General features: G+C 32.7%; 1 protein-coding gene across 6 annotated transcripts in view; it reads right to left on the bottom strand.

Annotated features, from left to right (window-relative positions):
- Positions 1-7,844: 7,844 nt before the first annotated feature.
- Positions 7,845-25,698, bottom strand: part of LOC127714151 (uncharacterized) — a 117,721-nt gene continuing 99,867 nt past the window's right edge. For all 6 annotated transcript variants that reach the window (XM_052220163.1, XM_052220162.1, XM_052220160.1 and 3 more), the window contains exons 5-13: positions 25,094-25,276; positions 20,762-20,950; positions 16,763-16,843; positions 16,076-16,132; positions 12,452-12,631; positions 11,935-12,111; positions 11,316-11,378; positions 10,665-10,721; positions 7,845-9,421 (exon numbers count right to left, since the gene is read on the bottom strand). In XM_052220163.1, coding sequence (XP_052076123.1) covers positions 8,220-9,421; positions 10,665-10,721; positions 11,316-11,378; positions 11,935-12,111; positions 12,452-12,631; positions 16,076-16,132; positions 16,763-16,843; positions 20,762-20,950; positions 25,094-25,276 — 2,189 coding nt within the window. In that variant the 3' untranslated portion in view covers positions 7,845-8,219. The remainder of the gene's footprint in view (positions 9,422-10,664; positions 10,722-11,315; positions 11,379-11,934; positions 12,112-12,451; positions 12,632-16,075; positions 16,133-16,762; positions 16,844-20,761; positions 20,951-25,093; positions 25,277-25,698) is intronic.

Genomic DNA, 25,698 nt, shown 5'->3' with positions numbered 1-25,698 from the left:
GAACCAACGACAACCACTGAACTACAGGCTCCTGATTTGGGACAGGCGCATAAAGAATGTGGCGGGGTTAAACATGTTTGTGATCGCTCAACCTTCCCCTTAACTATAATCATATTATCGTATTTGTCGTAATCACAGTCCCGTCCTCGAGCTCTAGTCCTCTAATGTTACTTACCGAACTAAACTTTTCGTTGGATTTGTACTTACATGAGCAACTGGATGGGTGGCACTAGTGGAGTAGGATCTGCTTAAATTTCCGGAGCACCTGGGATCACACCCAGTTTTGACGGGGTTCGTGTTGCTCAGTCTTTAGTTTTCTATGTTGTGTTTTGTAAACTATTGTTTGTCTTTTCATCGTTTTTTGCCATGGCAATATCAGTTTGTTTTCGATTTACCAGTGTGAATATCTCTTTGATATCGGTCGCCTCTGTTTTAAAGTTTGAGAAAATATTATAATAACATACCAGAGATCCAGGGTCCGAGGAAAAGAGGAGGGGTCATAATAGCTCCAAATGGTAAAAATACGGCTGAAAGGAATGAGGTGAAGAAATTTTTGACGATATTAATATTTCTTTTACAATTAAAATGGAAGATTTTTTTTTATAATTATATTGTTATTGAAGCAGTGTAAATTCAAGTAATATACAGGTGATGAATTAGATTGGAGTGTTTAAATTGCTACTTAATATGCTCATGCTAGGATAAAAGCATATTTTTGTATCATATTTGATCCCCAAGCGCCATTAATTATTTTGAATAGACTTGGTGCATTCTCGTTAATTTCCTCCAAAGTGGTTCTTCTTTAAAAAGCATACAACTTTGCGGCTTTAGTCTGCGTTTTATAGACAGATACCAACAAAGATATCAAATTGTAATTGGTAAAAAATAAAAATATCAAAAATACCGAACTCAAAACGGAAAGTCCCTTCTCAAATGGCAAAATCAAAAGCTTAAAGACCGCAAGGTCATGCTTTCTCTGACTGTTAATGACATCTTTACACTACATCCATTGGATGTTGGATGTGTACTGATTGAAATGTTAGTCTTAGATGCATGATTTTTTTTATTAGTTGTTAATAGTTTTGAACTAGCTGTCAGTAACTGCGAGTACTCTCAGATCTGTACTTAGTGTCTTTCTTGTTGTTGGAATATATAAGTACCCTGCCACGTCCACTCTGTGTTTTTGTTAGATGTTTTTTTATTTGTATCCATCTGATGAGTTAAGCCTTTTTCAACTGATTTTTACAGTTTGTTCCTGGAGCCTGTAATTCAGTGGTTGTCGTTTAATGCTGTGTAACTTATTTGTTTTTGTTCATTTATTCGTTCATAAATTAGGCCGTTAGTTTTCTCGTTTGAATTGTTTTACATTTGCCATTTCGGGGCCTTTTATAGCTGACTATGTGGTATGGGCTTTGCTTATTGTTGAAGGCCGTACGGTGACCTATAGTTGCTATTTCTGTGTCATTTGGTCTCTTATGGAGAGTTGTCTCATTGGCAATCATGCCACATCTTCTTATTTTCATACATCAAACGAATAGAAAACAACTGTCATATTCCTGACTAGGTACAAGCTATGATAAAAGCATATTATTTTGAATGAACTTATGCCATCTGTTGATAAGTTGGTTGGTTGTAACAGAAGAACAAGCCGATTCAAAATAATTTATGGCGTTTGGGGATCAAAAATGATACATCATAAATATGCTTATGTCATATCATGAGCATATTTAGTGGAAATTAACACTATCAATATATAAATGGGCATTACTGATGTCACTTAACTTAGCAGTATGACAGAATGAAAGTGTTTTAAAACAGTGTCTTTCCTGAGTTTTGTATTGAAATACGCATGTATAACGGAATCGATGTATACGAGACAAAAGTTTCAGCTTCTTTAGAAACAAGATCACTTTATCAAAAATGAAATTAAAACAAAAAAATATGTCTTTGTTATTTTCTCGATCTTGAATTTGGAGAAGTTTATTCTCAATCTTATGTTTTTCTGACAGTTAATTACACCTCTTCACAAAAATATACATGTAAAAATGGTCAAGTTAGCCTTAGAGACTTCTACATCATTGTAAAGTAAATATCAAATTTGAACTTAAAGCAAAGTTGACCTTTCCAGTGTAGTTAAACATTAAATATCAACGCATGCAACATTTGTGAAATTATATACAGAGAAATATTAAAGATCGATGCAGACGTAGAACTTGAAATATCCTTGTTTTGATGTAAATAGTAAGCTGTTGTTTTCAATTTTGATTGGGGCTGGGAGGTTAAAAACAATGACCAACAAGGCCAAATCGATTTAGGTATTTGTAATACAGTGAAAATTCATAGATGACATATTGATTTTCACGGTAGGTATAGTGTCCGGCTAGGATCGTGGTTTTTCGAGTGAATCGGTCCATTTTTTTCGAGTGTAGATCGGGTTTTTTCGAGTGATAAAACATGCGACCAGGTCAATTAACTGCTATTTCGTAATCATAATAGTTTTTTACATGACTACACATCTTATTTTGAATACTATACATGTTTTGAGCAACAAAGAGGCATAATTTCCTTGTATTTAACCAAAAAATTCAGTGTTTAATATTGTCCAGGTTTTTTCGAGAGTAACTGTGAAACCGTCCGGGTTTTTAAACAAATGGTCCGGGAAAACGAAAACTTTAATAAGAAAAAGGTATTCTTGACTTTAAAAAATGACTTTTCTAGTTTATAACTGTAATTTAATGAATGAAAATTATCATATATTCTCAATAAATCCCCAACCATATTACTACGTTGATCAAAATTAACCTTTTTTAATTTAATGGAAATTTTCTGTTCGGAAAAAGTTCTACCACAACTTTCCAGTATTAAATTAGAAATTATTGGATCCTTTATAAAAAGGTCTTTAGAACATACTATGTTACATAGTGCAGGGGACTCATAATCTTTTCAACTTCATTTCATGGTACTTTTGTTGTCACAGTTAATAATATTTTTCGTGGTGAACCCCGGAGTTTTTATACGGGACGTATTATGGTTTACCGTCGTCCGTCCGTCCGTCCGTCATCATCATGTAGTACAATAACTCAAAAACGCTGTAACCAATTTACATGAAATTTGGTGAATTGTTTATATCTATTGAGGTATCCTCCCTTTCAAATTTTATAAATTTTAGATTTTACGTTTCCGGGTTATGGGATTTTATTAAACGAACTAGAGGCTCTCAAAGTCATGTGTCGCTCACCTTTTTCTATGTGCTGCAGTGCATATGAAACAAAGGACACTCTTCAACATTAAAGACAAGAATGGTGACTTGTTTGTAGATCTTACTTTACTGAACATTCTTGCTGTTTACAGTTATCTTTATCTATAATGAACTTGGTCCAGTAGTTTCAGAGGAGAAGATTTTTGTAAAAGTTAACGGACGACGACGGACAACGACGGATGCCAAGTGACGAGAAAAGCTCATTTGACCCTTTTGGGCCAGGTGAGCTAAAAAGGGGTGATTTTACAGTTTTCGGACAATATTTTTAAAGTGCTTTGAGGAGTTTTCATGAAACTTTGGTGACTGGTTTATATAAAAGGTAACCTCCCTTTAGTTTTTCATAAATTTTTGATATGACATTGAGAAATTATTCATTAGTCATCTGACTAGTGAGATAATATCTCAAATACATAATAAAACAAATTTCAAAATTTCATCGAAATAGCACGTGTTTAGGCTTAGAATGTAATTTTTTGCTAGTCTCTAAAATCGGTTTCTCGCTCTTGTTTACCTGAAGTTGTTCGCAGCTTGGGATTACCTTTCTTAAGACTACAAAAGAATATTTCTATTACTTGTTCCACTTGGAAACTAAACAGAACGCATGATAAATCATACATTTCAATTGTTTATATTGAAAGCGCAGAAGCATGATCGATGAGAGTTAGACATGGTTAGAAATACCAACCTAGACCTATATAAGAGAAAAAGAGCCATTTTTTTACATAAGCACTTTTCCTAACATATACTATAATACAATATGCAAGCAAAAGATGCTTCAATACTTCTTTTTAAAATTGATGAAATTCAGAAACACGGTCCACCGTATATCAGACAAGAACCATCTAACTTGAAGATTTGTTTGAAAAAAGAACACAAAAAAAACCGGTATAAGTCTTACTGTTGTGATAAGGTATTTATGTAATTGATTTCTGTCAACTCTTTCTGTATGTGTTTAGTGCCAATCCGATGATTTAATCCTATTCCAACAGATTATTGTAGTTGTGCTGTTATAACACTATCCCAACATAGGAAAGAGTTGGGCGCTTACAAAAATGTTAGACCATGCCGTTAATCAGTGGTTGTCGTTGTTTGCTGTCTGCATTATCTGTTTTTTCGTTTTTGGCTTGCCTCGACAAAGTCGAAAATTCGAGATTAAGGAGTGCACTGTCTTTGTGCGGTGTCATCAATGTTTCAAATTTTCTGTTTAGATCTGTTTAAGTGGAACCATTTATGGTTTATCAATGATATTTAGTATGCAGTTAAAATAGCATTGCCAAATCTCTTTTTCATGGAAATAATTGGGCCCTGACCACTCAGTCATGTTATATTGACTTTGAAACTTTTGCATGTTAAAGTTTGTGATTAGTTCAGTTTGAGGGGAACCGCTAATGGTAAGTCAATAATGTTTTGTATGCAGTTGAATAAGCACTGGCATTTCCCTTTTCGACGGAGATTAATTAATCCTGCACTTTCAGTCATGTTACTTTGAATGTTTACATGTTAAAGTATTGCCATTTTAATTGTCCTATCAAAATAACATACAGGCGAGGCAAATCTCTGTGTCAACAGTTTATTGTTTTAGCATACATCAGGACATTGGTTTTCTCTATTTAATTGTTTCACATTTTGACATGTCGGGGCCTTTTATAGCTTACTATACGGCATTGGTTTTGCTCATTCTTAAAGGTTGCACAGTACCTTATGGTTGCCTTTTAGTTGTTTACATCCTCGTTCTTTGGTTTCTAGTGAATAGACGTATGAGACATGTTATATGGAAATCATACCACATCTCTTTATTTGTATATGCATGCATTTAAAGCAGAGAGGCACGATCCCTAAAAGTGCGTGTAAAGCTGTAGAAAGCAAAAGAAAGTACGCCTAACAGGATACTGAATTAAGAATAAGATGTTCAATTAAGCATACTGCAAACCATCCAAACTTTTTTGTTAAGCAAATACCACCTTAGAAAATATCTCTAAAGTGGGATACAATACCACACGGAACATGGGGTTCTGTCGTTTAGAAAGGCTAACAATTTCTGTTCCACTAACGGCAACCGTCGTGGTAACAAGAGAATCATATCTGTAGTCATTTGTGACCGAGATATTTTGTTAGAGTCAGAGAAATTATGATAGCGTTCATAAGAGAGAGGCGAAAGATGCCAAAGGGACATTAAAACTCATAAGTAGAAAATAAACTGACAACGCCATGGCTAAAACAGAAAAAGACCAACAGACAAACAATAGTACACAAACCACAACATAGAAAACTAAAGACTAATAAGGCATACACCATGACCCCTACAGTTTATTGTATGTAACCGACGTAAGGCAAAACGAAGTACTAGTTCCACTTGCAGACAATGAAACCTACTGCGCAGACTTTATTTATCATTGTTCCTTAAATCTGTTAAGAAGAATATCAATCTTTTATTAAAAAAATTAGTCCATCCAGGTAACAAACTTATATTTAGAAAAATAGTCCATCCATTTTAGTTACAATTCGAGAAATTGCACTCCAAGATGGTGGATAAACAGGACTAAACACTATAAATAGAGACCGGGAAACATTATATATTATAATTATTTCCTTCCTTTAAACTAAAAACGAAAACCTTAAAGCTACAAAACAGTTTAAATACTTGATTTTAAACCAACCTACCTTTCCATTTTAATTCATATGGGTAGTTGTCTCATTGGCAATCATACCACATCTCATTTTTAAACTAATATATATATTGGATGAACTTAAACAGTTTTCTGTTCTTGCCATGTCTGTTTAAAAAAATACAGATGTATTTAGAATATATATAGATTCCGGGAAAAGTTATATATTATAATAATTTCCTTTCTTATGGGCTCTCCTATCATCAAACGATGTTAACATCAGCATGAGACACAATCCAATGGCCCATATGGGTCGAGGGATGATTCCAATACTCCGATATGGAAAAGAACATGTAATAATTTATTTATCACATTTAAAAACAAATTAGAATCTCCCACATGCATAACTCATGATTTTTCCTGCTTTTACTTTACTTTTGGTCCTTTATAATTTTAAGAGTTCTTCATCGTATGTCTTAGGCTTGGGATTTTCGAATTATTGGTCCGACAATTACTAACATTGATTGTCAACATATGCATTTGGTGAGAAAAAAAATATTTACAAACATTAGCTTTAAAGTGGAAAAAAAAACGAGTATAGGCGAGATTTAAATCTTTTGATTCCTCTTTTGATTTATTTTCAAATTCCTGAGTTCTCCAACAGTGGTTGACCATAGTCTTTGCATACAATTATGACAATGTCTGTAAAAAGTAAAATAACAAAAAATACCAAACTCCAAGGAAAATTCAAAACGGAAAATCCCTTATCGAATTGCAAAATTAAAAGCTCACACATCAAACGAATGGAAAACAACTGTCATATTCCTGACTTGGTACAGGCAAGTTTTTCTTCTAATGTAAAAAAGAGGCGAAAGATACCAAAAGGGACTTTAAAACTCATAAGACGAAAATAAACTAACAACGTCATAACAAAAAAGGGAGGAGGGAGATCAAAAAGACAAACAACTGTACACAAAACACAACAACTTATAAGTGTTTATAATTGTTTCACAAATTTGCCCACCGTCTAGCATGACGCTGACAAAACGAGCATCTCCGTTGTTTGGCATTGCTGTTAGGAACGATATGAAGACATAGAAAACAAGATTGAATAACCGATTATTTGCAGTGGTTGTTGATATGGATCATCATATATTTCAAGTGCATTTTATTAGTGTTTACATTATATGTTTGAAGAGAATATTAATTATTTGCTTATGTTTTAGTGTCATTTTGTGTAATGTAAAATCTGAATGAAAATAATGTTAAAGATACAAGACTCCCGTTTTGTGTTTCAAATTAAACGCGTGGAATGCAAAATATATAAAAAAAACAAGTTGAAGGAGATTAAAACGAAATACACGTATGCTTAAAAAATTGTGTCAAATTTGACTTGAAATTTCACTTGAAACAAACACTTTAAATGATTTATTAATAGTAAATCCAAAATGATTTATAAAACAAAATTTTATCCTCTAAAACATCATACAGTTTTGTAGTTGACATTGTTCTTCTTATATAATTATGAAGCATAAATGTAAAATAAAAACCACCAAATCATTTTTAAAGTGAATAAATGAAGAAATCAGATTGAAACGAGTGATAGATATATGTTTAGATAAAACACAGTACTTTTAAAACATATGACACGCAAATAGTAATTTGTTGAATAAAGATCTTTACACAGAAAACATTCCAATATGTAAACATTGTCAAACGACTTATTAGTGTTTATTTACTTCATCCGTCGTCCGAACATTCAATACTCACAACCTAATGCTAAACACAGTTAATAAACTTGATTTTAAACCAAACAACTACCACTCCATTTTAATTCAGGTGGATAGTTGTCCTATTGGCAATCATACCACATTTCATTTTCAAACTGATATATATATAATGGATGAACTTAAACAGTTTTTTGTACATGCCATGTCAGTTTAAAAATACAGATGTACTTAAAAACAAAAACAAACAAAAAATGCTTGGAATGTAATTTAATGTCTCTGGAAGAGAAATACCATATGGTTTCAAAAACAATAGTTACATAGCTTTTAATAAGTAAAAAATATCAGTGAGTGAACATTTTGAAAATATACTGAAGAAATTCTTATTGTACTACAAGCGAAGGTGTAAATACGTTTAAATATTGCACAAGGAACATATTTGACTGAAATGTTGATCTAAATACTAACAAAAGTAAAACACAGAGTGCCTTCGTCAAATTTGACACAATTTTTTTAGGCATACGTGTATTTCGTTTTAATCTCCTTCAACTTGTTTTTTTTTATATATATTTTTGTTAAAATGATAAAGATAGATTTGTTAATCAATATCTTCCAGCACCTCGAAATCTACATAATCAAACAGCCGTTTTGAGGTGTATTCAGCTTTGTTTGCAAACTGTCAGATTCTTTTGAAAGATTCTGTCTCAACTCCATTTTTTGTCGCTCATGATTATATTTCTGTTTCGCAAGCTTTATTTTTGTTTTGTGCAGCTGCTTCAATTTTAAATCACGTTCTTCAAGATCGATTCTTGTTTTGTTCTCTATCTCGCCTTTTTGTTGTTCCAATGTATGACACTGGTTTGTCATACTGTTTAAATCTGCTGTGATATCTATGACCTCTTTCCTTTTCTGTTTCAGCTGCAAATCAATATTTTGAACATCCTTTTTATTTAGTTCTTGTAGATTGTTTTTAATTGCCTCATTGCTCCTAATTTCCCTATCAGTTTTATCGATAAGTTTGTTCAACTCGACCTCCTTCATATCGTATTCTCCATATACTTCATCATATATAGGTTGATTTGGCATCGACACTCCAGAATCATGGCTTTCTAATGAAATAGTGTCGTCTTCATCTTCGTCAAATTCTTCTTCCTCATCCTCATCTGGTTTTACTAATGATTTGTGTAGTTCCTGTAAGACAAGGGCTTGTCTAGCTTCATCAATTATTTTATTGGTAAAATGTCCACCGTTGTTATCTCTTACTATATCAGTGATAGCCTTTACCAATTTCGTCACCATTTCAGCCTTGTTTGATCCCGTTGCAGTGTTGTTTATAGCAATATATCGGTGCTGGCATTTCCTAATGAAATCGGTGAGAGGTGAGCCTGCTTCTTCAATAAAAGATTTGATACATTTTCCTTCTCTTTCTAATTCCTCCGATCTTGTAAAAACTATCAATGAATACTTCCCCATGGATGTACCAAATATCTCGAACAATTGTTCCAAAGCCAAAGTTTCTTCGTTTGTAAACCGTGTTATCTGCAGGACAATCAAAAACACATGTGGTCCTGGCAACGACAGATGAGCACAGCGAATTATTTCACAACTAATTGCATCATGAGATAAAGTTGTGTCGAACAGACCGGGCGTATCAATTACCACGAACTTTTTGCCATTACAAATGCCATCAAATTTTTCACATATCTTAGTAATGGATTTTCCACAGACATGAGATTTAAAAATTCCTTCTCCTACGATAGAATTTCCGGTAGCGCTCTTTCCTGATCCGGTTTTCCCTAGCATTACGATTCGAATTTCGTTTGTATTGTCTACAAAGAATAAAAAGAATACATACACATACAGAAATGTATGATCTGTACAAACTTTTCAATAAAGTCGGGGGATTTTAAATATTATTTAAATGGATACATTTTATCAACACTTCCCCCATGTATGATTTTGAAGATTGTCATGTTTCCTTAATCGTCATTTACGCCATTTCTTTTCTATTCTCATAATTTGCATACTATGAGTACATTTAGATAATGCCATTGTACAATACTTTCTAAAGGTAAAATTGCAAATCTAAAAAGTCGAACTTAAGACATATATGAGCAAATATCTACTGATACATGGCAACTCTCCGATTGAACTTCTTGATATTGAGCAGCTTTTGTTAACGTCATGTAAGCTCCAGGGCTATTATAGTTAAACATTTGCTTTTTTAATTAATATGACTACTTGCACCTGTAATGTTGACAATTCTAAATAAAAAATAGGTGATAATTTGCATTCTATGACAAAAGAATACACGAAGTGCATGAGATAGTGGCTTCAGCAACAAGCACATGTCCTTGGTTATCTTTAATACAAATATTTATTTACAGTTGACCAACCAATAATGGCCTCCGGGAAAATTCCAAAAAGAAAATTGCACCTTTACAGGTTTGTAGACGGGATTTGTACATGACCAGGTCAACGTGTAGTAACAACGCCACGTGAACCAAATTACATTACGTAATGCCATTTGCACGACAGATTTACGACTGAAACTTCAACTTCTAAATTAGCCATCAGATGTCATAACACATACATTGACGCCAAAAATGTTTCACGTAATATAAGCGTAATGTCAAATAATCCACTGCAGAAAACCATTTAAGGTTTACAGTTTAAACCGCATAATAGCTAAGTCAGACTGTAATGGGTAAGACAGAGGCCTAATCAGAATGAACAAAACTGAGCACAAAACATCCCCAACAGAACTGGTCAACTTCTTTGTCAATCATTTAGACATTGGTTGCAAAAGGTCATTGTCTTCGACGTAATCAATCCAACTTTCGACCTGGAAACTTTATTTAGACAATTTAATGAATGATATTTATGTTGATTTATGTATTTAACAAGTATTGCCTGCATGAAAATCAAAATTTAAAATAATCTAGTATTGCGTTTTCAAAGTTCGTCGGTATATTAAATAACATCGAGTACAAAGTGAGGAATACAGTTCTTATTTCTTGGCAGTTCTATTAAAAAAACCAATTCGATATAAAACACTATTGAAGAACATACCAATTTCATTACCTCGTCGCCCTTTTGATGGTTTTGGTGGAAGTGGCGGTCCAACATCTACGAATAGAAAACACATAAAATTAAACTGATACGCTAGCTGATATTCAACTGACCAATAAAGATTTAGATATTATGTCAGATTGTTTATTTATGATCCAGAAAATAACCAAAACTATGTTTTTTGGTCAATAGTACATTTGAATATTTCATAAAATACAAGCTACTTTAATGCGTCGTCCACCAGAAAATATAGGTAATTAGGTATGTCAAATTCCGTGCCTATTTCCAAGTCTCTCATATATCTATTTTGTAATGAAGTATAAGCTTAAAACGGCAAATTTGATTTCATGTCTAGGTAAAACGTTTTTATATGTATGTAGATAGTAATATTTGGTGAATGAAGGAATTAGTCTTGTATGTCGTGTTAGTATTACAAAGGTTTAGCTTTTGGACTAAATTAATAGACATTAATTGTCGAAATGCACATCTGGTGCAATAACATTGGTACCGTTAATATTATCAATTGATATTTTACCTGTTTTGTTACTTTTCTACAATATCTAATTTGATTATAATATCGATTCGAAATAAATTTCTATTTTTAATTACTAAAAGTAAAATCTAGGAGACAAATATAAAATTGTGTTTAACCTTGGTTTAACCACATCTTAACTGTGTTGTTTTCTTTTCGAGGAGGCTTTGGTGGTGGTGAATCTGAAAAGAAAGTATATAGATTAAAATGTGGTTTATTGATGAAAGTTAAAACAAGCGATTCGCACGATGAAAATTGTAAAGTGTTATTTTTTTTACAGTTTATTAAATGAGAGTGTTGTTCTCTTTTTTCCTTTTGTCTTGTTTGCTGTCATTCCAGTCGTATGATTTTTGTATTATCACCACATTATGTTAGATTTATTTGTAAGTTTGTTTGAATCTTTAAGTCAGTTGTGTTCTATGTCTGTGATGTATGTTTGCAAAGTTTTATGCCGCTGGATCCAAATTTTTGTCACATTAACCCGTTATGTCTTTTTGGGTTGCAAACCTCATTTTATCAATATAGCAGAACTATAAACAACTGTCATATAATGTAGATGTTAAGTTAGCTATAAAAACTGGTTTAACACACCATTTTCTTCGGAAAATGCCTGTACCAAGTCAGGATTATGACAGTTGTTTTCACATGATAACATTTAATTTTGTCAGTTTTTATAGACTTCCCCTATTTGAATTTACCTTGGAGTTCTGTATTTTTGTTAAACTGTTTTATGCATACCTTCATCCTTTGTTAAAAAATCCACACACGTCACATGAATCCATCCTTCATTTCCTTCAAATTCCACCCAGTAGTATTCTGAATATTTATTTTTTAATTTTACTATATTTCCAGGCTGCACTTTTAATATGCCGTCATAATTACACCCAAGGGATGAAACAACCTTCAATGGCCTTTCTAAAAAAAAAAAAAAAATCATATTGTATAACATAATAAACAAGACAATGTCTATTATACAGCTGAGGAAATCTATTTCTTGAGGTTAAGACCTTAGTGTTTCGAATAATTTAACATTTTATAAACAGTAATTTTATGGAAAATGAACAGTCACATCAATGCTGTTTTGTGAACACAAAAGTGTTTATATCTAACATATAGATTTATAAATTACAATCGTCATAAGGTTTTAAGGAATGATTGAAATGGTGTCTGAACACACTTTTGAAATATGCATTATTTATCTACACACTAATTCATTAATTATTTTAGTAGTTTTTCATTCTAAATTTAATTTTACCTGGATCGTTTTCAAACAGCTTAACACAATTTGCAGGAAATTTTCCATTCATAATACCAATTCGTCCTTCCATAAATCCATCATTTCTTCTTTCAGTCACTGTAATAATATCTCCCTTCACAAATTTAAGAATGCCATCGCCATCGATTTCATTGTCGCATTGTGCTTCCACGTATTCATCTTAAAGACAATACAGAAACTTTTACATGATAAGTCAACAATAAATAATCTAAACAAATCTTGAATATCAGTCTCGCAACAAACACCATCTGTTTTTATTGTGTTAATGATAGAAGCGAATTTAAATTCCTCAGATGAACTATTTCTTTTCGCTAGTCCTTTACCCAATATAATTTTGATTTGCAGATTCTTAGATAATGTTGGTTTGTTGTTTATTGATAAATCTACACAGTATATGCATAATTCGACTGCGTAAAAATTAACTCCCCATTATAAGTACTGATTTTTCAATCAGGACATTGAAGCGATTTACAAATAGGACGTGCTCTAAATTCAGCTCTTTAAAACCGACAAATTTATTCATAGGCACGATTACGATCCTTAGCTAACAGATGTATTCTAAAACACAATGTTTCATCTAGTTCGTAAGCACCATTTAGTATACTTTTATCTTTCTGCTAATCTTTTTGGAGTTTAACGAATTTTCGAAAGTTAAAGAAAACACACTAAAATCTAATAGGTGAGTGTCAATGTACGGTGTGTCCGACTTTTTCTAGTACATTTTCATGAATAGAATAAATGATATGCATGAAAAAATACTCTTAAAGTTTCAACAACTGTAGTAGCACAAAGAGTTTTTGTTTGAATTGAAATACATCCACACCTTAGTGATGACTCATTATTTCACTTGATCCATATATATGTTTTAGTAAAGTGAATTTTCGATGTTGTTATATCAACATTTAGCATTATTTGATAGATAATGGAATCTGAAGCAAGATGGTTTATCATTTATTTTTGTTTCATACGTTTTAAGGACACCCCAATGCACTAAAATATTCCTAAACAATGTATTAATTGCCATTTTTAGTATTTTTCCCCCAAAATACTTTTGTTAGTGGCAAAGATTAAAATTAATGCTTTTAAAAGGTCAACCTAAAGCTGGGGTCACACATTCACGATTTTTACTGCCGTCCTTGTTAGGAGCATTCCCGATAAAAATTTGTTAAAAGTCTTATCAAGATCTTGTGAATCGTGGCTGGAAATTCAAACTTTTATCAAAATTTGTAAAAACATTTATTTAATCACGACAAGAATCGGATATTGTTCAGGAAGCGTCCAAATTCAGCCGTTTCCATCCGAAATTGTCCCGATTATCCCGTTCTCAATCCGATTCTAATCCGATTTGCATCTTTCCCATGGTAAAAAACGACCGAATCTATCCCGACAGCATCCCGATTCTGCCGAATACGATCCGACAGACATCAGACAATGAGAAGACAGTGAACCGACGCTGACGGAAGATATCATTAGAAAACTGTCGCCATATTTGGGATGATCAGATACTGTCGGAACGCAATCCTATCTCAATCTGCTGTACCGCATTGCAAACGGCTATGTCTGGACTCAGTTGTATCGTGTTCTGTAATTGTCGGGACACAGACGAGGGTATTATTGCCGAATTTCGTATTAATAACGGGACTGTTCCGTAACGGTATCGTCAAAGACGGTTCGCATTCGGGATGCAATCTGGACTCAATCATAATAAACAGTAATGACAAATCTCTCCAGATCATGCCCGTTCCACAGGACACCGTCCAGAAAACACAGAACATTGTTACGATTTTGATCCGATACAGCAGAATCTGTCACGACATGATCATGATTGTAATCCGACTAGATAAAATCGGATGAGTTTTCCCGAATGTTACGGGACGCACCTAACTGTCGGGGGGTGCTTTGTCGACCTCTCCGATCCGTAGGAATCTGTTGCGAAGGTATACTACATCGTTTAGGCAATAAGAGGACATTCCAGATCATTGACGATAGTAATCCGACCTTTTTACTTTTCGTGACTTAGTGCTCAAACGGGACCATAATCGGCACTGTGTGAACGCCGCATTATATCTTTCTGTTTAATGGAAATAATACTTATGCGTCTTTTGAAATATTAATAAGTAATAAAATCAAATGTGATAACTTAAAACCAGGTTTAATCATCCATTTTCTATATTATGGAAAGCCTGTACCATGTCAGGAATATGACAGTTGTTTTTCATTTGTTTGATGTGTTTGAGCTTTTGAGTGTGCCATTTGATAAAGGACTTTCCGTTTTGAATTTTCCTTGGAGTTCGGTATTTTTGTTATTTTACTTTTTAATAAGATAAAATATATGACAAATACAAATACAGCAAGCTCTGACGCGTTAGAAAAACTGTGACGTCATTATGACGTCATCTATATATGCTCTCTTATGAACATAATCATACTTTTGAATATTTTTTTGCCGAAGTTTTAATGGTTTTGGATCAAACGACATTGACAACAATAAATTTCTGTTAGGATGTGTATCTGACTATCAAACAACTTTTTATAGCATTTTTTTTGTCGAAGGGTGCGACTTATGTTTTTCGGAAGTGCATAAACACAGGCATCTAATTGGCTGAAAACTTTGAAAATATCATTCTCTTGAAGATGTCAACATTGTTAAAATTAACAGAAGATAACCATTTATATTGTTTAATTTTTACTGGATATCCGCCTGTTTAAAGAATACTAGAAAATGAGTTAGAATAAAGACACGAAGATTAACGCGATTCAAAATATCTGTAACTGAAGGTCAAATGTACAGAATTATACGGTGTTCTTTAAGTTTCGTTTGACAAACGATTGTGGACAAAATGTAGATACACATCTGTAAGCAAACATTTTGTTAACGGAATGCAAGAATAACTTGTCCAGCATGAATACAATATTCGTACCCTTCTAGAAAACGGAAGGCGGTTGAAAAACATTTTGATAAATTTGTTTTAAGTCTTTGAGGATGTCGAGGTTCTAAGATTCGCGATTTTATCTATATACTGTAGTTCCAATATTTTTAGTGACTTTTATCTATCAACAATTGTTTAATCTTTCAAAAATCCATTTTAAAAAGCCTTTCATTTGAAGCGTATACGCTTTCATAGAATATTGACAATTTTTTATTTTGCAATAGACTCAGAATTATTTGGAAATAAGACCTGGACCAGTTCAGTTCTGTTCTAATCTATCGAGCCATTTTTTTATGTATTCTAGTGCGTAATCAATAAGTAAGAGCTACTGGATATTTGAAATAAGACCGTAAGGACCTTAGTTAACCTTGAGGAAGTTGTCTACAAAGTGCTAATTTAAATGGTTAACTTGAGACACATTTTGTTTTATATGTTTTCAGGCCAAACCAGTGAACTTAAATATTCCTGAACGATGTATTAATGGCCATGTTTACTTGAGACACATTAAACTCGCTGGTTACGGACGAATTATACTAACAAAATAGAATTATGTATATACGCAAAAAGTGATAATTAATTGTCAATATCTATCATCAGAATGATCATGTCATTTCGGTCTAATCTTTACTTTATTGTATTGGACACGATGCATAAAGAGTGACTATATATTTACCTTGAAAGTGTTCTGTCAAACAAGTCGGCATACTTACTGGACGCAAGGGTAATTGGTCTAAAAAACGCAATACAAGTGTTCAAATTTCACAAACAAGCTTCGATTCTGTTGCATAAAGTATTCACTCTAAACTTTTTAAATCATTTTTTTTTCCAAAAAAAGAATTTCAAATTGATGATGATTCTACTTATTTTTTTTTACCATTAAATTTCTTTCAAAAATTAATTTGTTCCAGATTAAAACACTTTCCAATGTTAGTAATACTACGATTTCTTACATCGTAACTTTATTTGTTCCATATTATAGTTACATGTTCCATCTTTAGAAACTTACTTGAACTGTAGAACTCAATTTTGTATAACTGCACTATAAATATAAAACCTATGTACTAATCATGTTTGCTTACCAAGAGAAACACATATATAACAGTATAAACGATTGAGATTTGAATATGCATTAAGTATAAATTTGCTTAATATCTTTCTTTAAGTGTAATCTACCAAATAAATGAAACTTGATTGTACACTAAAATACAGAATTAGTGTATTTCTCGCTGCGTTGAAAACAGGTGAACATGAACTATTTTCTGTCTTTGGTCGGGTTGTTGTCTCTTTGACACATTCCCCGTTTCCATTCTTTATTCTTTCTTTCAATAGATTAAGTTTTTTTTTTGCATATGTGAAATACCTTGATTTGTCTTTGTTGACGAATTACTGGAGTGACACCTAATTCGACGAGGAGGAAGTGCCGGTACTGTATCTGAACGTTCTGTGGTGGAAAATGAAAAACGTTAAAGAAAACATTCAACTATTCTTCTACATGCTATTGAAATACTTAGTGGATATGTCTTTGGAAAAGGAATGTTATGTAAATATGGACTTAATATGCAACCTAATCTGCTAACAGAAATACCTGTCCACTGGATAGCATACACATTTCCATGAAAAATCATTCAGGCTCACAAAACTGTGATAACAATATTTTCATGATCACGTACTTCCATTGTTGTATGTAATATTGGAGGCGACATTGAAACAAACAAGTGTATATATGTCTACGGTTTTCTACCCCCAAGGAAGAAATTGCCATAGCCTTATTTGACATAAATTTTTAGGAATTTTGTATTTGTATTTGTTTTGGCGTTCCAATTATTTTGATTTGAACGTCACTGGTGAGTCTTATGTTTACGAAACGCGCGTCTGGCGTACAAGATTAAAAGCATGGTATCTTTAATGCGTTTTAACAATCACTGGGTTTATACCACTGCTTGTGGGCGTTTCGTCTCCGAGAGTATCACTACCTTAACTTGTTATGTTGACATGAAATACCTCTGATATGTTAATTTTTCTGTAAATTTACAACTTTGGGGAATTTTCAGCTTCGAAGGCTTTTCAGCTTCGTATTTTATTTGGCCTTCCAACTGTTATTATTCAATTGTCACTAAGGTGTCTTATTTATTACCAGCCAAGCTGTCAGTGCGCCATAGGTGTCATGAAATATCATCGGTACAGTCATTTTTTGAAATGTTACAAGAAATAAAAAAAATTAACTTATATTCTATCCTCAGGTTCAGATAGACCCTTGAAATATGTTCTTTACTTTCGTTATGGATTTTCCATGCCAACTGTTTAATTAATTGCTTGGAGTCTTTGATTTTATTTTTTTTTTAATATAATGAGACTGAATTTCAGCATTGGCGCGCATAATGTTTCTGTAACAATTGCTGAATATTTATCGGGACATCATTGTGCCTTTATTCGTGATGTAAGACATAAGACTAATATTACAAAGTAAACTAGATGCGTACGTTCGATATTTTTACTTACAGTTTTTTTTTCAGTCTGTGAGTGAGTTGGCCGAATTTACTCATAAATAATTAAGTTCATTGTTCAAAAGTAATATAATAAAAATACCGAACTGCAAAACAAATTCAAAACAGAAAGCCCTTTATCAAATGGCAAAATTAAAAGCATAAACACATCAAATGAATGGAAAACAACTGTCATATTCCTGATTTGGTACAGGCATTTTCTTATGTAGAAAATAATGGATTAAACCTGGTTTTATAGCTAACTAAACCTCTCACGTGTATGACAGTCGCATAGCATTCCATTTTATTGACAACAATGTGTGAGCAAAACAAACAGACGTAATAAGTAAAAATGTCAAAAATTGGGGTACAACAGTCAACATTGTGTCTTAATCACTATAAAAACAAAGAACTATGTCAACAATGAAAAATAAAATGGCATATAGACACTATATAGACAAAGCGCATAAGCAAAAATGAAAACCAAGAATACAAAAAATGACCATAGTACATAACACAATGGCGGGATGTATAAATACCGAGCCACGCCAAATGGATATTACCAAAAATGGACTAAACAGTAAAGGTTGAAAACAAATTAAAAGAACACTATAACACGTAATTAAGATGATAAACAACGTCAGTACCTATAATCTATACTTCAAGACCATTTTTATTATTATTTGTGATACGGAATATTTATCAACAAGGTCTTGGTATCTTCCGATTTACGTTTTTAGAAAAAGGACGAGACGTTCTTTCACATAACACCGGTTCATCAACTTTCTGCTTAGACACTGGTGACTTTTAAAAAAGTCTGAGTAGGAGCTGCAAGCTCTTGAATACCGAATGTGTTGAGAAATGCATATTCCACATGCAGGTGAAGTTGGTATATTGCTGCTAAGGTGATGATAAAACATGATTTGCGTCGATTGCTTATTGCATGTTAAGAAACATATACCTAATGAAAGCATATAGTTGAAACTACAAATACTTTTGTGAATTCAACTAGTGACTTTACTAAGGGCTTTGACACAGTACATAATTTATGATGGATGTGATTGAATATCTTGATATATACAACATACTAAGCTATAAGCAACCTTAGGGCTAGATAAGTTGCTAAGTTTTCAAATCAATTATCAAAGATATAGAAACAAAGCTTACATTTTAAAAATATAATTTCATATTCTATCAAAGTCAGTCAGGCAACAAAAAACTACCACTGACTATACTTGAATAATTTAGCCATCTGCCTACTCTAACTACAGTGTAGCGTACACTAATATTAGAATTAACTGCCATATTTAAAACAATAACTGTTTATCAATTAAATCGACATAAAAAAATTATGAAAAAATCTTGCAAATGTACAAGAGAATACATTCAATATCCACACTATTTTATAGACATGGCCTTTCAAACTCTTGCATCACTTTTGAAAATTTACTAAAAAAATAGAAAAAAAAAATAAAGTGCATGCAACAAAATGGTCAAACTCAGTAAAGACCCGCCTAAATTGTATTTAATTGATAAATTCAACAACACTTCCCGTTATCTTGATGATTTTTTTTCGTTAAAAATTCTCTAAATATACTGCCAAATTTACCTAATGGAACTTAACTTAAATATATCACATATTAACAGCACTAACTGTCCTATCCTAGATTATTTCAGTTTGACACGAGAACCTTTGCACAAAAATTTACGACAAAAGAGACGATTTCACTTTTCATATTGCTAATTTTCCTTTTTTGGACGGTGATCTTCCTTTGGCACCCTCTTACAGTGTTTATATATCCCAACTTGTTCGCTATGCTCGTGTCTGTAGTGACGTTTTGGATTTCAATGAGCGTAATCTATGTATTACTGGTAACTTGGATGGAGAATTGTCTCATTGGTACTCATACCACATCTTCATATTTATAATTACTGGTAGATTATTAAGTCAGGGATTTCGTTACCACAAATCACTTAAAACCTTTACTAAATTCTTCCAAAGATACATACGGTGATGTTGTTTACCAAGCCCGGAAATTTAGATACGATCCGGGTAACCTTATCAAATCCTTTAAATAAACTTATTCTAAAAGGTTACTAATGCAACACTGTAATAAGATCTTAGAATATTGTTTTTATTGGTATAAATATTGATTTTGATTTTGTCATCAGTAAATTGAAACCATACTAAATATTATTGTTATACATATATGCACATTCACGGTACTACAATCTGTCGATACCTATATTTTGGCATTGCACAAAGTCATGTTTTTCTCTGACGGGCAATAAATCCATTGGATATTTGTTTTTCGTAGATTGTTTTGTTATAAATAAAGCCGTTAGTTTTCTCAATTCAACTGTTTCATATTTTTCATGTCGAGGCCTTTTGTAGCTGACTATACGGTATGGTATTTCTCATTGTTGAAGGGCGTACGGTTGCCTATAATTGCTTACATCCGGTTCATTTGAACTTTCGTGGATAGTTGCCACATTGGCAATCATACAAAATCTTCTTATCTTTATAAGAAAAACAACTTTTATATGTCGGTCGATTTTTAAAAAACACACTCCAAGTATGTAATCTGGATTGTATGTTTTGTGTATGCTGGCTATTGCTTTCGGATCACTGTAAGTTCTATTGAGTTATAAGCACTAATCATGTTCATGTGAACACCGAAGTTTTTTATATAAGATTGCACAAACAAGGAGAAAACTTATATGTAGTTTGAAGTTTGGAAGTGGATTCGTTGAATATGAAAAATTAAATGAAGATATAGATTCATTAAATATTATTAAATAACTAGCATTGGGTTATGTCTAACTCTTTTATCGTTATTCCTAATACTGACTAATACTACAGTGAAACAGTGTACCTTGCCTAGGTCTATTGGATATCATATTAGCAGAATTTACCGGAATCCATCCTTCTTTTTCTCTATACTCAACCCAGTACCAATCACCGGCTTTGTTAATTAAGCCAACTTCACAGCCAACCTCTAAGTCCAAGGTATCGCTAACGTTAGTGTCAGCAACTATTCTATCAATTATGTGTAGTATTTTTTCTAAAATATATCATTGTATAAGAGAATGCGTTCTATAATGTATTAAACTAATGAATTTGAGAAAGCAAGCGGTAAATTATCACTAGATTTATCCAAATAAAACAATAAAATAATTCATGAAAATAATGTTGTAAATAATATTTGTTTTCGTTTCGGTACTTTGGGTACTCAATGCTCTTCAACTTCGTACTTTATTTGTTTCTTTTTAACTGATTTGATTCAAGCGTCATTGATAAGTCTTTTAATCTTGGTATCTATGATGAGTTTATTTGTACATAAATCAAGCCGTTGGTTTTCTCGTTTGAATTATTTTACATGCTATCATTTCGGGGATGTTTATAGCTTGCTATGTGGCGTGGGTTTTGCTCATCGTTGAAAGCCGTACGGTGACCTATAGTTGCTAACATCTACTTCGTTTGGTCTCTGATTGATAGTAGTCTCATTGGCAATCATACCAATCTCCTTATTTTATAACATCTTCGTGTTTTGCCATGGCGTTGTCAATTTATCTCGGTTAACGGTAGTTGAATGTCCACTTGGTATCTTCCGCCTCTTATTCACATAGGTGCTGTTTTTATGTAACGCATATTACGAACGAGAAACTTATCACCATTCATGCAATAGTAAGGTTTTGAAAGGTGAGACGACAGGGATGACGGGCTGGAAAATTGGACCGCAACTTGAAAATAATGATATGATAGAGACAGAAATGTTGTCTTGCAACAGACCACCTATGGACCCTCGTTGCACTATTTCTGAATATATATGAAGTAAGTAGTTTATGCTAAATAAATTGCGTCAAACCCTATAGTATTTTTAAAATTAATTGATTTTTTACCTTCCTTTTAAATGTACCTAATAGAGTGCCAAAAAATATACAATGTCTTATATTATATATAGTTTTATCTAATTAGCAGAAAAAATATGAGTATTTCCAAACTAAAAATATATTGATATTTTCTGTAATTTTACTGTTGAATCATTTAAAACACAAAGGTTTTTCTTTCAAAGGCATAGGTAGCCTTAGAATATAGCAAAGTGCTCTTGACCAATAAAATTGTAGGATTTGATGCTTCTTAATTGTGAAGAATGAATACAAATCGTGTTCTTAGTAAGGGATTATCCTATTGTTTAAGCCTTTTACGGCTTTTTACAGTTCAAAACAAAGAGTTTCTATAAATGAGTTACAACTGCCCCGAAGCACATTTATCAGCTTGAAAGGATTTGTGATTAAAACTGACCAATAAAACTTTAATTTTGAAACAAACAAATAAATTACAATAAAAATTTAGAATATTTAAAAAAAAATTCAAATTACTAAAAATTAAACTACCTAAGCAATGCAAAAAAAAGTAAAAAAAAGTATTGAAATTAAATATAACCTACATATTTAGCTAATATGCTTTCCAAAAACTCAGATTTTCTGGATCCACGGTTGGTAAAAAAGGTTATTTCCAATATTCTGATAAAAAAAGTAATTTCATTTAACTTTCGAAATATTTAAAATTTTTAAACATATTTCATTCGAACATTTCCCTGACAGAGTGAAGTAGCATTTGATGTAAAGAGCCGGACTAAAATATTGGCTGTGAAATAAAATTTAGCATTAACTCGAATTTTGAATTTATTGATTTGAACTGTGAATAAAGAAAAAGATAATACCTCACTAAAACATTACATGAATAACATTCACAATCACGAAACTTATACAATTCCCACCATTTCATCGTACTGTTGTTTCATCTAGTGTCTAAAACACCATGAATTATATTTTCCAAAATCATAAGAAAGTCCTTACGTCACTAAAACTAATTCATAAATGAAATACATAAAAACGAAGTCATGCATTTCTCATTAACATTGCACTAACAATGAAACTAATTCTTGAATACAACCAATCAGGAGATCATTTGAGCCTTGAGCACTTTACAATATTCTAAGTTTGTAAGAGAATGATAATCCCTTTTATCATGATAAGTACTCGCTAACGCTCGTACTTAATCATGAAGAAAGGGATTATCATTCTGTTACATATACTAAGACGTGTTTCTATTTTTTGTTTAATTTTCCAACTTATTACTGAATATGTTATATGTAATAGTTATACACCGAGGGATAGGTGTGTCTGGATAAGAAACCCCGTCGGCCGGAGGCCGGAGGGGTTTCTTATCCAGACACGCCGTATCCCGAGGTGTATAACTAACTTACACCCTATTCTAAACCCTATATTTGTTAACATTGGTTATTAAATGAAAAAAAAAAAAAAAAAAAGATAGCATATTTTTTGACAATATCAAACCATGATTTATAAGAAATTTGTTTTATTACATGAAACCCCACTAGTAACCTTTGGTTATCTTTGTTTAAACTTTGACAAGTGAGTATATTTTACAAATGTCAAGTTGTTTTGCATATTCCCGTTAAATCCTGTGCTAATATGGATCAGCAGGTCAAGGTTGACTGTTTCGTGTATTCTTATTACAAACAAAAATACATTATGCTCCTGGTATACAGTTGTCAATATGGACGGGTATAAGACGGACGACATTTTGTGGCAAGCGTTGGATTTGGTAGAAGATACTAAAGATAAAGGCAATATTATAACCCAAAGTACTTACCCGTATCAGTTTAATAAAGGTAATCATAACTGTATTTTTTATCTTACGATTTTATCAAAAACAAAAGCTCCCCCCCCCTTCTCGAGAATAAAGAAACATTCATATTCGAACATACTAAGGGATAGGTGTGTCTGCATTAGAAACCCGACTACCAGACACGCTCAACATACAATATTTAATATTGAGGAACTCCCTTTTTTGGGGGGCAATCATGGGCTGATCCAGCAGGGGGTTCCCAACTCAAGAGAAAAAGGGGGAGGGGGTCCAACCCGCGGAACGCCCAACCCCAGATCGGCCACTGGGTAACCGGGGGTTTTTTTTTGGGGGGGGGGGGTCCGGGAGTTAGAATCCCCATTTTTTTTTAAAGATCAATGCTTTAGAATAGAGACATATGACTGGGATAAAAAAAAATTACCTTCAAGCAAAAGAGTATTTAAAGGATTATTTTTGTATTCTATATAGATGCTTGTTGGAATTTCCTAAAATGTGTTTTTTTTTAATATTATGAAACAATTTGTAGTGAACACTATTAGTAATTTCTTATGTTATGCTATTTTAAAAAATAATCAATTTCTAACAATGGACTTTGTTTGCGGGATCTAGAAGCAGGGGTTTCCAGAAACCCCGCTCGTCACACCCTGTGGTCAAAATCCATTGTTATTCGTAACAATAGATCTATTCAATTTACACTTGTTTCAGAAATAGAAACTATGAAGTATAACAATAGAACTGGGGTGTAAATACTGAACATAGTTTCTAATAATAAAAACAGGTAAACTTGTGAGCTACTCGAAACTAATTATACCCCAATCCGGTTAACAGACAGTTGATGAGCGATAAATTTGAAAACATATCACATTTCATATATGGCCATTAAAAGTGTTTAAATATACAAGTACTTGGTGAACAAAAAGTTGAGGATCGATGAATATAAAACTGCATCGCTGATAACAAATATCAGGATGCTGATTGGCAGTCTCTGAGAAAGATGCGACGGAATTTCATCAGACGGATGGACACATTGACGAACTTACGAACTGACAGAGGTAAAACAGTATACTCCTCTTCTTCGGAGCGGGGTATAAAAGGGATATTAGAAATAAATTATCAAAAGTACTTCAAAGTATGTTTTACGTATACTTTTCTTACCTATTATTCAATGTTAAAATATGTGATGTTGACATTTTGATGCGTTGAGGTTTCAGTCGTTTGAATGACGTTTCATTGACGTATATCTATCAACAGATCGTTTCAACTTTCAGTCATATCAAACTTCAATTTTCACATATGAATGTTTATATTTCTTTGTTAATTTCTAGTGTTGTCCGTGCTGCAAAATACGTTGCGTGAAATAGAAGTACAAAAGTTGACTTAACAATTTAATTGAAGAATATTAATGTTCCCCTAGTTTTATTTTATATATATTTAGACTTTTTCAGGTTTTGTTGCTCTTGCTTTTGTTTTTATTGATCGCCAGATATCTTATTGTAATCTTCAATTAAAACATTTAAACTGGTAATCTAACCTTTTTTTGTTTTCTCATATGGTTTGACGTACGACGATGGAAATAACCCCTCACATTTACCAAGTCTTCCTCTCATGTTTCCATCTTCTTGCTTTTTCAAAAGAGTGATAATATCTCCAGTCCGAATTCTGATTTCTCCAGGTCTCCGTTCGTCAAAATCGTATATGGCTTCAACGTAACTTTCTATTTTAAAAACAGAATTCCCGGTTTATTAGTTAATTTCAAACAGGCGTCCGATAAGTGAGAAAAAAATGACGAAAGTGTATGTGATCAAAAGACTATGTTCTAAGAGGTGCACGTAGCAGAGGTCATCTATCACTAACCTGAAAACGAACATACCTACCATCTTTTGAAAATATTCATGATGAGTACGTCTAGATTATTACATGTCATTTTTCATACACGACCCTTTATCGGCCCTAGGTTATGATATCAGCCCAAGGGCCGAAAGGCTCGCGGAATGATATCATGAACGAAGGCAGCTAAAGGGTCTGATTTTGAATAATTGTTTGTACCCTGCTTTATGTTTTTTTCTCTGAAAACGTACCATTGAGGTGTATTTTTGAGTGACGTCGAAATGCCATGCGATAACGTTACGGAAAAGC

This window comes from Mytilus californianus, unplaced genomic scaffold (genome assembly GCF_021869535.1).
Source record: "Mytilus californianus isolate M0D057914Y unplaced genomic scaffold, xbMytCali1.0.p SCAF_9, whole genome shotgun sequence".
Classification (NCBI taxonomy): Eukaryota; Metazoa; Mollusca; class Bivalvia; order Mytilida; family Mytilidae; genus Mytilus; species Mytilus californianus.
The sequence above is the reverse complement of the archived record's forward strand: the minus strand, read 5'-3'. Positions and strand labels throughout refer to the sequence as shown.